The sequence below is a fragment of the Hevea brasiliensis genome, chromosome 9 (assembly GCF_030052815.1).
Source record: "Hevea brasiliensis isolate MT/VB/25A 57/8 chromosome 9, ASM3005281v1, whole genome shotgun sequence".
NCBI classification, from domain to species: Eukaryota; Viridiplantae; Streptophyta; class Magnoliopsida; order Malpighiales; family Euphorbiaceae; genus Hevea; species Hevea brasiliensis.
This window is the reverse complement of record NC_079501.1, coordinates 2,073,890-2,089,031: the sequence shown is the minus strand read 5'-3', so window position 1 is coordinate 2,089,031 and position 15,142 is coordinate 2,073,890. Positions and strand designations below refer to the sequence as shown.

The 15,142-nt window shown below is 33.7% G+C and overlaps 4 protein-coding genes and 1 non-coding gene across 6 annotated transcripts in view; 4 read left to right on the top strand and 1 right to left on the bottom strand.

Moving 5' to 3' along the window:
- Positions 1-15,142, top strand: part of LOC110637041 (zinc finger CCCH domain-containing protein 63-like) — a 79,247-nt gene that overhangs the window by 5,320 nt on the left and 58,785 nt on the right. The window lies entirely within an intron of this gene.
- LOC110637069 (ATPase GET3A) lies at positions 347-4,435 on the top strand. Its single transcript, XM_021787001.2, has 7 exons — positions 347-736; positions 1,084-1,208; positions 1,856-2,006; positions 2,899-3,009; positions 3,256-3,394; positions 3,503-3,618; positions 3,966-4,435. Exons 1-7 carry the CDS (start codon positions 473-475, stop codon positions 4,140-4,142), a joined length of 1,083 nt encoding a protein of 360 aa, XP_021642693.2. The 5' UTR covers positions 347-472; the 3' UTR covers positions 4,143-4,435.
- On the top strand, positions 4,999-5,079 carry TRNAL-AAG (transfer RNA leucine (anticodon AAG)). The gene has a single exon. It is a non-coding gene; the product is annotated as a tRNA-Leu (tRNA).
- LOC110637043 (ubiquitin-related modifier 1 homolog 2) lies at positions 5,753-7,341 on the bottom strand. Its single transcript, XM_021786965.2, has 4 exons — positions 7,061-7,341; positions 6,531-6,606; positions 6,358-6,440; positions 5,753-6,130 (listed from the first exon to the last, which is right to left on the bottom strand). The coding sequence occupies exons 1-4, from the start codon at positions 7,081-7,083 to the stop codon at positions 6,013-6,015; spliced, it is 300 nt and encodes a 99-aa protein (XP_021642657.2). The 5' UTR covers positions 7,084-7,341; the 3' UTR covers positions 5,753-6,012.
- LOC110637042 (peroxisome biogenesis protein 16) lies at positions 7,349-10,951 on the top strand. The gene is made up of 8 exons (XM_021786964.2): positions 7,349-7,955; positions 8,629-8,686; positions 9,061-9,277; positions 9,385-9,686; positions 9,768-10,036; positions 10,199-10,266; positions 10,361-10,422; positions 10,547-10,951. Exons 1-8 carry the CDS (start codon positions 7,887-7,889, stop codon positions 10,606-10,608), a joined length of 1,107 nt encoding a protein of 368 aa, XP_021642656.1. The 5' UTR covers positions 7,349-7,886; the 3' UTR covers positions 10,609-10,951.

The following is a 15,142-nucleotide window of genomic DNA, read 5'->3' as shown; positions in this document are numbered from 1 at the left end:
TAATATTGGAGAGATTTGCAAGCCGTAGCACAAATAACTTTTGGTGGCAGAAAAATTTATCTCCAAAGATCAAATTCAATATATTTGATTTTTTTTAATTAATATTATTAAATATTTAAATTTTGTGATTACCTCTATATTTTATCTTTAAAGACATCGGATAATAAATTATTAATTAAAATTTTAATTGAATAGCAAAATTAGGACTTATAAGATTTTTGAGGTAATGAGTTTTATTTTCACTAATATTAAATTTTTTATACAATTTATTTTTTAACAAAGTAGTATTATTTGGTACGTTATACTATAAATAAATTTTATAACCAACAGTGCACTTTAGCAGAGTTTAGTTATCATGCGCCATCCCAACCGAGCTGGGCCAAAATCTATGACCGTGCCTCTATGCTCTGTTTCGAGCTCAAGAATCGAGAGAAAGAGAATTGGCGCAAGGAAGAGAATTGGTTAGCAAAGGATGGCAACAGATGATCTGGAGATACCTGAAGGATCGGTCCGGAACATACTAGACCAAGAGACCCTCAAGTGGGTCTTCGTCGGAGGCAAAGGTGGTGTCGGAAAAACCACTTGCAGTTCCATTCTCTCGGTCCTTTTGGCTAGGGTCAGATCCTCTGTCTTGATCATATCCACTGACCCAGCTCACAATCTTAGCGATGCGTTTCAACAGCGATTCACCAAGACCCCCACTTTGGTCAATGGCTTCAACAATTTATATGCTATGGTACTCTTTTATTTCCTAATTTTGTTACTTATTCGAAACCTTTTGATTTCTGGGTTTGCGCTTTGTTGTTGTTTTTATGTGAATTTGGGTGGTCACGAAGTGTTTTTATGATTGATTTGTCGAGAATTTTGTGTTGTCTAGGAAATTTATAAATTATTAGCCTTTTCATTGAACATTTGTGCATAATTTGGTAAATTTTGTTTCTTTAGTTCTCAGTATCCATGATTTCAATTCTGATTATATTGGATTTTGAGCCATCCTCTCATGGTCACTGTTATGTTTTCATTGTTCATGTTTTTTTTGTTTCAATATCTCAAGACCTTGTTGTCTGGTGTAATCTTTTATAGGAAGTCGATCCTAATGTTGAAAACGAGGACGTAGGCGGAAATGATGGAATGGACAGTGTTTTCTCTGAGCTAGCGAACGCAATTCCTGGAATCGATGAGGCTATGAGCTTTGCAGAAATGTTGAAGTGAGAACAATGTTTCCCTCGTCTAGATTATGTTGCAACATCTAAATGGCAAATGCATTTAGTGGATTAATAATTCCTATGATCTGAGAGCTTGGTGTTTACTTTTTGTTGAGATTGGATTTTTATTATTTCTCCCATTTTGATGTGATGGCTTTACATTAAAAGCTAATAGCTTTTAGCTTTTAGTGCACGTCTCTATGAGATACACAAGAATCCAATAAATTAGCCATAATAATGACTCAATTTCAGTCACAGTAGAGGTGTTTTATTGCGTACTTACAGAGGATTTTTTTATCATTGAATCATTGCCTGGACAGTTTTCAGAAGGTATTTTAGATGGTTTCTTTTACCATATTCAATAGCATAAATCGGTTGTAAGAGTGAACTTATCATTATCCATTTTATTATAATAAACAAAGTTCAACTCTATATATAAAGATTGGCATTGAATTCAGACAAATCCATTATGAAGTTTGGTGGGGCTTTTTCTGTGTTATTGACTCTTATGTATTTCTCATTTTAAGAAATACGGCCTGAGAGATACATGTTGATTACCTCTTTTGTAGACTTTGATTGATGTGGTGTTACCAATTTATTTTTTTTTTTAGTGATTATGCCTATGCTTATAAACAAATTATTTCCTGCAGATTGGTGCAAACGATGGACTACTCTGTTATTGTATTTGATACGGCTCCAACTGGTCATACACTCCGGCTATTACAATTTCCATCAACTCTAGAGAAGGGGCTGCAAAAAATGATGTCTTTGAAAAGTAAATTTGGTGGTTTATTGAGCCAGGTATGTCCTTGAATAATATCATGAGAACTCAAGTGGCAGTCATTTTTCGGGTTTCCCTTCCATTATTTTGAAGGTTTGAGATCTGGATTAATTTACCTTAGCTTAATATCCTTTTTCCTTGTTGTAGATGGTGAATTGATTTCAAAATTTTCTTTGAAACTCCATCTTACGCCTGGTAAAGTTGGTTTTTTGTACAAAATATAAGAATGTGTATATGAATCTAAATGCTGTGTTTGTCAGCTTTCAATCTCTGTTTACTCTATATGATGAGGTGGAGTGTGGTAATATCTGCAGTAGCACATCTTTCTTGGATGTCATATACTTCTATCTTCCACTCCAAAAACATCAGAATGATTTTCATGGCCAAAGTTTGAGCGAGACTATGCTACGCTCACTCTTTTGAGCCAATTCGTGTTAATCTCTCCTCAGTTAAAGTGGTTTATCTTTACAGTCAAATGAGTCTTGGAAGTCTATGGCCATCAACCATAAATATACTCTACTGGTTATGTCATAAGGTGTTGATTTCTATATCCAGTATCCACTATCTTCTATGTACCTTATTCTCACTCTAGCAGATATCTATTTTTGAAAATCCTAATTGATGAACTGAATTCAAAAAGTGTTGATTTTGTGGTGTTATTGCATTGGAACCATTAGATGGGCACATGGGCAGACCAAATTTATATATTATGCTGCCATTTATACTTTAGATTTGGACATTCTCACCTGCTATGACACATTAATACAGCTGTCACATTCAATTTTGACTGTGGATATCATAATCTAAATAAATTTAATTTTTAAAATCTCATTTGTATCTCTTAATTCTTGTGCCATGGACTATTAGCAATACAATTATTTATTTGATAAGAATTGACACTGTTCATTGCAGATGACTCGTGTATTTGGTATTGATGATGAATTTGGTGAAGATGCCCTTTTGGGAAGGCTTGAGGGCATGAAAGATGTGATTGAACGAGTGAATATGCAATTCAAAGACCCAGTAAGATCTTTCATTGCTGTGGTTTTCTTTTACCTCGATCCAGATGATCTCAATATATTGCTAAATTTTGCCACTATAAAATCTAGGATTCCTGAAATTTCTGATGTCTTGCATTGTCACTAAGTATGATTTACCTGACTTTTTTATATTCCTTTTGAATATTCCTGTTTTGGGGATTTCTTTTGAATTCTTTTTATGTTGCTGTATTCATTTATTTCTTAATGCGCATGTTTTCTTCTTTGTCAGGATTTGACAACCTTTGTCTGTGTTTGCATTCCGGAATTTCTCTCACTTTATGAAACAGAGAGACTAGTGCAGGAACTTACCAAATTTGAAATAGATACACATAATATTATCATTAACCAAGTACTATATGATGAAGAAGGTGTGTTTACAATGTTCATCATTGGTACTCTTCTTTTCGCGTTTTATAGTCTGGCTTATATGAGATGCTAAAAAAGTTAACTGTTAATTGGTCATGTTATTATCGTAGATGTCGAATCCAAATTGCTTAAAGCAAGAATGCGGATGCAACAAAAGTACATGGATCAGTTCTACATGTTGTATGATGACTTTAATATCACCAAGTTGCCATTGTTGCCAGAAGAGGTAAACTATATTGTAGCTTATGTTAATAGAATTTATTAAAGAATATCTTAATATTTATATGATTCAAAATCAAAATGCATAAATATCATTATTTATTTCTGTTTGTCTACAAGTTCTTTGATTAGTTTCCACATTTTGTGGTCAAGATGTGTTAATGTTTCCTTATGGCATACACTCATTGCACCAAAATTATTTTTGTTTGTTTCTATTGGTGCTACAAAGTTGTTGAATTTGTTTGGTTTCTTACCTCCAATGTTCTCTTGCCTTACTTTATCAATTCTTAAGCTGAGGAGATAGTGACATATGAGTTTACTACCCATTTAATTAGTGAGAGCTGGATCTGATAGGTTACTGGGGTTGAAGCTCTGAAAGCTTTCTCAAGTCATTTTCTGACACATTATCAACCTTCCACCAGTAGAGGGACAGTGGAAGCGTTGGAACAAAAGATAGATACCCTAAAGCAGCAATTGACAGATGCTGAAGAAGAATTAGAGAAACTCCGGAAAGGAAAGCAGATTGCCTAACCTAATTGCGTCTGTTCACCCATTTTTTCTGAGCATCCAACCACTTCAACTGCCAAGAGAAGTGGATCCTATATTTCATTTCTGAATGATGTCCTGTGTAGATTCATTGATCTATGATTTTTTATTTTTTTGTGGTAGATTTATTTATTTATGGATTTTTTGTTATTACCCCCTCTCTTCACAATAAGTGGGACATTTTTATTATTAGAGTGTATTACACTCGGCCATATCTCAGGCCTTTATTTTTGTAGCATTTAGACCATTTAATCAATCAAAGGGTCATTGACTTTGAAGGATCTTTACAACAGCAATTAATTTTCTTATGGATTGATTTCAACAGAACCTATGTCCGCATTTCCTAGTATGGAAACTTCTCTTCACTTTCATTGCATAAACTGTGTTTTGGGGTATTTGTTTCTGTACTAGTAAACTATGCAATGGATGGATAATTTTGGTCTACATCCTCCAGGTGGTGATAGTGCTCTGTCCTCTAGGCCAATGGTTCATGTCTTTTATTGGAAAAAAAAAATAAAGAGAAGCCACTTTTGTCTTTTTTTATATCCTCCATCCCCATTTTGCCTTTTGCTCTGGGTAAATAATACATATTTTGCTCCAAAAGAATAAGATGTTGCAAGCATCTATATACTTTCATCTGTATTGGGCTATGCCCCTACACGCACTGGAAAAGATTTCTTCTGCCCAATGGGACTGATGGCTGGATAGAAGAAGTCATTTGCACTTCGTAATAGGCTCCAAGAAAAGTGTTTTTGGGTCAATATGTAAGTGACGCTTTGCTAAAGGATAGGTCTTCAAACTAAATATTTATATAATTTATCTTCTTGTTCTTCAAGCATATGTTGAGATGGCCGAGTTGGTCTAAGGCGCCAGATTAAGGTTCTGGTCCGAAAGGGCGTGGGTTCAAATCCCACTCTCAACATTATGCATTTTCTTTTCTTAATTAATTATTTCTCTCTCTCTCTACCGCTTTCAATTACCCACTGTCTGATTCTTATCGAACTTACCACAACTACCCTATCAAAGAGAATAATGAATGGCAGCCTGGCACATATCACCCCTGAATTTTACATCAAAGAAACCCAGATCATAGTCCCAGAATTATAGTCCTCTTCTGGATGCTAGGGAATATCATAGTTTCGCTGATTTGAGAAATATAGCTTCAGGAGATTAGCTAAAAACGTTTATGGTAGTTCTCCAATGTCAGCATGTTGCATTTTTTTTTTCCTTAATTAATTATTTCTCTCTCTCTACCGCTTTCAATTACCCACTGTCTGATTCTTATCGAACTTACCACAACTACCCTATCAAAGAGAATAATGACTGGCAGCCTGGCACACATCACCCCTGAATTTTACATCCAAGAAACCCAAATCATAGTCCCAGAATTATAGTCCTCTTCTGGATGCTAGGGAATATCATAGTTTCGCTGATTTGAGAAATATAGCTTCAGGAGAATAGCTAAAAATATTTTGGTAGTTCTCCAATGTCAGCATGCTACAAATTATTACACAATGCTCAGCTACACAAGGACATCAGTAATAGTTCCCCTAGAGTGCCTCCAGTCAATGGTTGATCTTAAAAGATCAAAAAAAGAAAAAGGCAAATGCTCTTCTATCCTTTCATTTACTCAAAATTTTCCCCCTTCCAGAGAAAAATAGTACACTAGAATGAACAGCGCATAAAATTCATAATTGCAGCATAGAAAACAAGTGTTCACGACAATAATAGCAAAAAATCTCATATACTTCCTATATGCCTTAACATATGCTTTCACATAACATCTTTAATGGTGAAGTTCACAAATAAGACTACAATTACTTGTAATATGAAAGCAGCAACAATCTACTAGATACTATCCGCCATGCAAGGTTGAAATAAAGACGACCACATCCTTCTCTTCCAGCGTGGTATCAAGCTGGCCACTAAGCTCCCAATCACAATCATTCACGAGGACCAGGACGCCAGGTCTCCTGAGAGAGAAACCAAGAAATTGGCACAATTAACAAAACTGAAATGATGATAAATTCATCAGCCCTTTGTGTAAAATTTCTTTTCTTTGTTTTAACTAAACCAATCTCCAGATAATCCCCTTCTTGCACTGCAATAGAACTTGATTTAAAATAGGACTAATCTTGCATCACTTAGAATGAATTTGCATATGCATAAACAACAACAGGGCAAATGCTTAAAAACATACACAGAATCCCCTTTCATGAACATTTCAGGCCTCTCCTTGATTAAATTTGTGCGAACCCAAGCGAGCAAGTCTTTCATGGTTAACTGGGCAATGTAGAAGGGATCATAAAGAATAATGTCAATAACAAGTAGTGTACCACTATTATAAATTTTGGTCATTGAAATAAAGTTTACCTTCTCTACTCCATTTTTCAGTTGGACATTGACATTATGAATCTTCACTGAATTACAAAGGAGCTCTAGCCCTCCACTGCATCACAAAGATAACCCGATGAAGATTTGGTAATCGAGCGTAAAGCGAGAGAAAGAAGATCAGTTATGTACTTAAATAAAATCAAACATAATAACAAGTTAAATGCTCGAATATTTCATCAAATTCCAAGAGACTAGAATCTAAAAGCCCTCGGGACTTGAAATTTCTGCTCTCCATTGGAGCAAAAAAGTTAGTTAAAGAAAGGTAACGGGAGCGACATGAATTTCATATCAATTCCTTTGAAATAATCCTGAATGGGATCCCTAAATTTTCATTTCATAAAGCATAACAATTCATGAGAAAACCCCAAGCGCATAGAATTACACTAGTTCAAGCCTCCTAACGGACCAGAAATTCAACATGCCGTTTCAATTTGATGAAAAAGAAGCAATATTTGAAAAGATTAGAAGTCAGATTCCGCGTGGGGAAAAAATAGAAAGAAAGGTATTACCCGAATTCCAGAGTGAGTTGCATGTTCAATATTTCTGCAGAAACTGAAAACCCTAGACTGATGGAGGAGAGGAAACTTTTCCGAAATTGTCAGGTTGATAGATTCTGACATCTGTCACGTAAAAACGACGCCGTCTTTAAGTATTTCTTCTTTAAAAATATCTAGTCTGCATGGGTTTGGATCGTGTATAGGGAGGCCTATTGGGCTAGCTAACCTAACCAATAGATGGACAATATGCTTCACTGAACCAAAACTGAAATTGTATTAAAACATATTTAATGTAGCTATTAATTATGGATTTGAAACGAACCACCAAATTCAAAAGGAACGATGAAGAAGGAGATAAGGAAATGGCCTCTGATGATAAACAAGGAGTGAAAATTGGGGAGAAAGCAGCAACATCTACAGGTTCCGTGTACAGTCATGGGAGACCTATCATTAGGGCTGAGATCGAAAAAATTAATCGGATACAGAACGGACACACAGTTTGACGTAACATCCTACGGTCAAAGATAACAGAGTTATTAGCGTGTTCAACGGTTAAAATAAAACAAGAGTCACACCTTATCATATCTCCAGTACCCCTACAACTTTCTCCCAAATTTTCTGTTCGCATCCATACCTCTTCAAATCGAACTCTACGGACAAATTACCGAAAAGGGTTCCTTTTTGTGGGCGTTTCCTGTTCTGTATTCGGTGCTTTGGTCGAGAAATACCCAAGAGAGTTGCTCCTGGAATTGAGGATCAGGTTCTGGATTTTGATTCTGGGATTTGGAGAGCTGAGTCTCCCTTTCTGCTTTCTTGTTTTGGATAGAGACTTTGTGCCATGGAGGCTTATAAAAGATGGGTTAGGAGGAATAAAGACTACGTGCACTCACTGGAATCTCTTACCAATGTAAGCTGTATCATTATTACTATTTAATTTGCTTGTGTAATATGTGTACAGATTTGTGTGCATATGGAGATTTTGGCTTTGAATGTTTTGTTTATCGTTGTTTCTACCCAATTATTAATGGACAAAACTGTTGGAAAGTTGTTTTAATGTGAACTCAGGTTGATAGACTCTTTAGTTGACTATGGAATTCAATTGTCATTATTTCCTGTTGATAAAATTGATGCAATTATTGTTTATATAATTGGCTTGAATGGAACTAATTATTGATACTAATTTGGTGTTGTCTTGTCAAGTCTGTAAGGAGTGTGGTTCACCCGGGAGGGAAGGCAAATAAAGAATTAGGCCACTAGGGAGAACAAAAAATATAATCATGACTGCCAATCATGGCGTAGGGAGTGGGTAGGATTACTTCTAGCTGGGTACTTCATTGGTTATACACGGCTCATTGTGCATCCATTGAATAAAAAAAATCTATCTATCTATCTTTTAAGTTGTGCCAAGTTCTAGTTTTTTTTCCGGATGCATAAATCCGTGTATTTTATTTATAACTTTTATTGTTTGAATGTTCTGTCCAGCTGGTGGCAGAAGAAATGTAAAAGCTTTAATGAATTGGCTATGGAATTTGTTTGTATATTTGAGCAATCTGATTTGAGTATTGAAAATGTTTGTGCAGGGATTGACGTGGCTTCTTCCTGAGCGGTTTTCTGCTTCAGAGATAGGACCAGAAGCAGGTTTTGTTAAACTTTGGTAACATTTGGCTTCTTCTTTTAAGTTAAGGATTTGTTGGGGCATTTCCTTTTAAAAAATCATGGGAATGGTGCTCAACTAATATATGTGGTATATCAAATTTTGTGTTTTTATTTCAGTTCTGATTTAATGATTAATTAAAGTAAACCTGTGTCTGTTGGGTTTGTTGAATGTAATTTTGTTGTTTTCTCATACTCCAAAGGATAAGGAGTTTTAAGTTTCACATTTGAGTTCCCTTGCAGTTTCCATTTCTCCCTTCCACCAAATAACCAGGCTGGTTTATTAGTTCAATTTTTTTTTTCTCCTTCTTTGTATTGCCTTAAAATGTTGAATTGAGCAACTTAGTGATCTTGTGCAGTAACTGCTATCTTGGGCATAATCACTGCTATCAACGAGCATATAATCGAAACGACTCCAACCCAATGGCAGGCTGGCTTTGTAGAGCCATTTTCTTTCCCTTATTCATTGTGCATATCTGCGGTAAAGGACTTGGAAACACTAGTTGAAGTTACAGCACAACATTATTATGGTGAAGATAAGAAATGGAATTTCATAGCTGTTACAGAAGCATTGAAGTAAGCTGTCTTTGTAATAAGTGTGTGCTCCTATTTTATTCACTTGGACTGGAGTTTTATTCTTGCATGTTTATATTTGCCTAATAATTGAATATTCCTATACGTAGGGTGTTAGTTAGATTGGCGTTGTTCCGGAACAGTGGATATAAGATGCTTCTGCATGGAGGAGAGACACCAAATACTGAAAAGCATTCAAATTTATCTTCTCAGCAAACTGTTGGAGGTTTCTCAAAGCATGGAAACCATCATGGGCCTAGTCATTCACGATATATTAATGGACGGAATCCATGGAATCTAGAAGGGAGGGCATTGTCAGCATTGAGTAGGTTTGGAGAAAATGCTAGAATGGTATCTGACCGGGTATGGTTGGGTAGGGTTCAACATCAACATGCAATCATAGAGCCTCCATGTAAATATTTGTTCAACTCTTACAGAAGTTCATTAAATTTCTTGGTCATTGCCATTCATGTTTGCAATTATATCTTTACAGCTCCAGTGGTTCAGAGGATGACACTTGCCACAATATTGTCTGAGAAAGGTTTACATGGAGCACTATTTGTCATGGGAGAGGTGCTCTGTATCACAAGACCGCTTATTTATGTTTTGTTTATCAGAAAATATGGAATTCGGTCATGGACCCCTTGGTTTCTTTCTCTAGCTGTGGATTTTATTGGAATAGGCTTTCTAACCCAAGCTACAAAGTCAATGCATGGTGGAAAAGGGCAACCATTGCATCTTACTGTCTCTGAAATGGATGAGGTTCAGGATTTTATCCTTGTAGTTTTTTAATGCATCCAGTTCATTGGCATTCAGGATATATCTGGCAATGTTTTGTTAAAAGTATTTTTTTTTTCTGGGACCTTTTAGTCATTGGTTGATAGATTTGTTACTAAATAAGTGTTGATTTTATGTTTGAACCAGTTAAAAAGAAGAAAATTGTTATGGGCTCTTTACCTTATGAGAGATCCATTCTTTAGCAAGTACACCAGGTACTGATGTGTTTTGTGAATTGCTTTCTAATTCTTGCAATGTCTTGGTTGGAATAACCAAAGAAACAACATTATTGCTTGTTCATTATTTCAGGCAAAGACTTGAAAGCACTGAAAAACTACTGGAACCTGTTCCTATTATCGGGCTTCTAACAGGTATGTTTTGTTTGTTCTCTTAAGTTTTTTTTTTTTTTTTTTTTTGTTGTGTATATCTTTTTTTTATTAAAGTTATTTTTTAAAAAATTCTAATTCTTAATATGCATATCCTTTGAATGTGCAGCAAAAATTGTTGAGCTTGTTATTGGAGCTCAGACTCGTTACACTTACATGTCAGGATCATGAGACAAATCTGCAAGAAGTTAGTCTTGTGATATTTCTCAACCTTTTAGGTGAAGTATACGGCCAATTGTAGGACTTGAGAGTTTTGTTATCCTAGAGTATTCTGGACATGGTTACTGCTGTCAAATGACTTGGTCATATTCCATCCGTGTCATAAGTAGAAATTCAACGAAGCTTTGTTTGATGAAAACTAGGCTCAAATAGTCTAATAAGTTGAAAGATGCATAGTGCTCAAGAATTAGAGTGTTGTGTGCTCAAGATTGCTTTGGCGGTCTTCTTGAGTTTAGGCTATGTATATGTAAACACTATTACGTTGGTTTATGGAGTAGATGTAAATGGCATCAAGGGTTGGTTCAGAATCGGAATTGAACGAAGTCATTTCAAGATGATTGATCAAAATCAAATTAATTCAGATTGAAATAGGATTAAAATCAGCCTATTTGATTTGAAGCACAAACTGGATTTTTCAAGAAAATAAAATTTTGGGAAAAAAATTCAACCGTAGGAGTTGATCAAACTGAAGCTAAATTGGAACTAGACTGGAATGGCAGAATCAAAACTAGGGTGCCTGTGGTTTTGATTGGACCTGTTAATTTCAGTTAGGTTCAACTCGTTGGTAAAGTCTAGCATCAAGTGTTCGGCATGAAATTGGTGAAGTTACAATTCTGATTGCTTTCGTAGCAGTCGCTATCTATGTTCGACTCCAGCACAGTTAATCCTGGGAATTATGAAACTAGTTGCTGTTGCTTATCCATTTTGCCATACCGAGAAGCCCCAGTTCCACGTATGTGTTGCTTATGTATAATAAGGCTATACATATATCATGCAGAGCACGGTTGATCCTTCCCATTTGATATTCAGCTTGTAATGGTTGTAATCTTGACGAAAATAAATGAGGGTTCTTTAGTGTGACAGTCATGGCTCTTCTTAGGCTATGGCCTGAGGTTAGCAATTGACGTCTTTGATTTAGACGCAATTTTTTTTTTTTTTATTATATCAGATGCTTGTGAGTTGTGACCATCTAGCATTAAATCCCATATCTTAGCAGCTCACCATCTTTCCGTCCCAGTACCACTCTCTTGCTGCTTTAGCTTGTCCTCGTGGGATGTGGCCCCCCCTTCTTTTCGGCCTTGTAAATTTTAATAGTTCTAACCTTTTTATTAAGGATATGGTCAAGTCTAAAAAATGGGCCTGCCCTCTGGCCCCGTTGCCCTTCTAAGAAGCAACCATCAAAAATTATATTACCCTAAACGATGACGTGGTGAGCTACCATTAGCCAGTGGTGGTGCGCACTATACAAAGTTCATGCTGCTGTAAAAGCATGCGCTGGGGTCCATGTACGGCACAGACACACGTGGGATCCACCCAATGCGGTGGTCCCCTTTCTAAAACTGCTCTTAGGCCTCAAGGCAAGGGTCTGTAACCATACCCATCGTCAAGGGTGTGGTGGGACCCCATACCACCAAGAGATAAGGGCATGAGGTAATTAGGGGGGCCCTTCTTGGCCCTGCTGATCTTTCATCAGACCAGTGAAAATGGTGGGATCCACCACCACAATTCCATGGTAGGATTTGGGCCCACTTTTGAAGAATCTAAACCCACACAGAGATGGTGAGACAGAGAGGGCATCGTGTGGTGGGATACAGTAGATGAATGGTGGAGCCGTCAGATTGACAGATTGGTAAGGGGTCCCTTTAGATATATCGTTGCCGTACAATACAAGTTGGGGGTGCATTGCAGCCTTACATATGAGTCCCCATGATAAAGTAGCGTTTGAACTTTGGTTTTGTCATTTTCAATCAGCAGAACGTGATGCTCATTTGTCATTGAGCTCGACCGCACTTGATCCCAACTTAAACCTTACCATATACCTGCATGGAAGTGCACCCACCAAATCCCTTTTTCATTTTTCATATTTACTAAACCAAACCGAACTGATGTAACATTATTGAGTTTGTTCTTTTCACAACATTATTGGATCGTTCTCATCTCATTAATTATAATCCGAATTTTTGAAATTAAAATTATAAAAGAATTTTTTTTTTTTTAACAAAACTCTTAAATTTAAAAATTAAAAAATAAAAATAAAAGCAAGTGCAAAAGTATGAACCATCTATTGATCTGATCCGTACCCAATGCACTGTGAAAATGGCGAGTATCCACGTTCTTGGTGTAGGCTTCTAAAGGCTAATTTCCTCTAGCAGTTGGTGCGACGCATAGGACGGCTGTGGTTCATGTTACTAGATGCTGCTTTCAAGCAAACCGTATTTACTCTGATCTTTGGGGTGGGCCATTTGTAGGTGGGGTAGGATGCAACTACACAAAAGTTGTAACAAAAATGTCTTGAAGTTAAAATTTTTAACATAAAATTTTATATTTTAAAATTAAAAGAATTTTATTATATAATTTTAAAATTTTTATATTATATTTTTAAATTTAAATTAAAACGAATACATTATTATTAAAATTTATCAAATATTGTAATATTTGAATTAAAAGTTAATTAATAATTTAAATATTTAAATATATTAATTTTAAATTCAATTGAAATTTATTTAATGTTGCACATCTACTTAATAATTTATAAAAAAAATATTAGTAAAAATATATTTTTAAAAAATTAATAATTAAAAATATTTATTATCTGAACATATCATATTAAAATTGAATTATATACTTAAAAATAACCCATTCATTACCATCTACACTAGTAGATATGTCCCACTACGCTAGCATTAGTGGTGGGTCATTTAATATTGTCCTATCTATTAACAAAGCCAGCTTTATTTAATTTTCATTGCATTTTGTTCATATTATTATTTTCGCTTTTTGACCCAATATAATTAGTTAAATTAATAAAAATGGGAGTTTCTTTTATACTCTATTAATCAACATTCTAGAATTAAATATATTAAAATGATATAAAAAATATATTTTTAAGATCGTTTGAAAAAAAAAAAACGTTTTAATGTGTAAAAATTAAATAAAATTAAAAATACTTTGATTTGTCCAATTTGTTGGCATCGAGGGGAGGAGTGTGGGCAATGGTTCAAAACATGTGCCCCCACACTTGAACTGGCTGTGGAAAATGATTGAGAACTGTATTGTTTGGTTTCTTGTTTCTGTTCATGGATAATACATAATAAAAAGACATGATAAATTTCAATAATTGTGTTTAAATTTTAAAGGTTATAATATAATTATTCTTGAATTTAAAAATATAATACAAAAATTTTAAATTTTAAAATTTTGAATAATAAAATCTTTTTAATTTTCAATAGCTAATTTATAAGTAATATAGCGTTATCTTCTAAAATTAAAGTCCTTATAATCAGCGGTTATATATTTAGTGTTTTATTATTTCGTACAGTTGAGATTCTTTTTATGGATAACATATGAAGAAAATCATAGCTGATTTTACTACTATCATATATAGCAGAAATAATTATTCACGTTATTATTATTCTGCATTACATAAACCGACTATTAAAAGTTTGAAAAATTTTATTGTGTAAAATTTTGAAATTCAAGTGATTTTATGTTATATTTTATGGACAATCATATTACGACCCTTTAAAGTTCAGGGACAAATAAATATAATTTAGGAAAATTTAATTATTTTATTCTCATTTTAATAAATTAACTTTAATTAAATTATTTATTATTATTATCTTCCTTTATTTTAAAATCAATTCAAATAAATCCTATAATATTAATAACATAATATTTTCTTTTTATTTTATTTATAATTTAAAAATTTTGAATTGTTACGGGATATATTTAATATGAACTCGAATTCATATAAAAATGAGTTTAATAACTATTTAATTAAAATTTTTATATAAAAGTATATGTAAAATTAATTAAAATATATGTATAAAATATAAAAATTCGTGTACAAATATTTAATTTAAAGATGGCTAAACTTATTCCCATTTACAACTTGGAGGAATGCTATATGTCTTGGCCTTAGTGCATTTAAGCCGCGGGCTCTAACAAAGAGGAAAATGAAATATGCTTTTTGCTTAGGTTGAAAGGATCTTGCAATTATGCATATTAATTATTTAAATTAGTCAACGTATTAACATGTTTATGTTAGACCCTTGTTATGTACTTAATGATTTTTTTTAATTAAAAATTTACCCGTTTTATTTTTATATATAATAATATTTATAATTATATTAAGCTTTGAATAATATTTTTTTTTAAATAAGAATTATTTTGTATGCTATTTTTATATAATTAAAAGAAAAGGAAATAAAAAAAAAGAAGAAGGTATTTATTTAATTTTATTTGGATGCCAAATTACATAGATAAATGTAAAAGTGGGAAAATTATTTTTATTTTACTTGAATAAATAAAGATTTTTTTTATATAAAAAATAAATTTATCATACCTAAATTTAGGATAGATTTGCTTGTTTTCCTTTTATCCTCTTAAAATATTTAATAATAAGGAAAATATAAAATATATATTTTTATAGAAATTATCTTATAAATATTAAAAGGGAATTGATTATGATTCTTGATATATAGTA

Bases quoted from the DNA above. Each gene is read 5' to 3' on its own strand.
- LOC110637069 (XM_021787001.2), top strand. From the start codon at position 473: ATGGCAACAGATGATCTGGAGATACCTGAAGGATCGGTCCGGAACATA. The intron at 3,010-3,255 runs GTAAGATCTTTC...CTTCTTTGTCAG, and splicing joins ATATGCAATTCAAAGACCCA to GATTTGACAACCTTTGTCTG. The intron at 3,619-3,965 runs GTAAACTATATT...TGGATCTGATAG, and splicing joins TGCCATTGTTGCCAGAAGAG to GTTACTGGGGTTGAAGCTCT.
- LOC110637043 (XM_021786965.2), bottom strand. From the start codon at position 7,083: ATGCAACTCACTCTGGAATTCGG. The intron at 6,441-6,530 runs GTAAACTTTATT...TACATTGCCCAG, and splicing joins TGAAAAATGGAGTAGAGAAG to TTAACCATGAAAGACTTGCT. The intron at 6,131-6,357 runs GTATGTTTTTAA...TTTCTCTCTCAG, and splicing joins TTCATGAAAGGGGATTCTGT to GAGACCTGGCGTCCTGGTCC.
- LOC110637042 (XM_021786964.2), top strand. From the start codon at position 7,887: ATGGAGGCTTATAAAAGATGGGTTAGGAGGAATAAAGACTACGTGCAC. The intron at 10,037-10,198 runs GTTCAGGATTTT...TGTTTGAACCAG, and splicing joins CTGTCTCTGAAATGGATGAG to TTAAAAAGAAGAAAATTGTT. The intron at 10,267-10,360 runs GTACTGATGTGT...TCATTATTTCAG, and splicing joins TTCTTTAGCAAGTACACCAG to GCAAAGACTTGAAAGCACTG.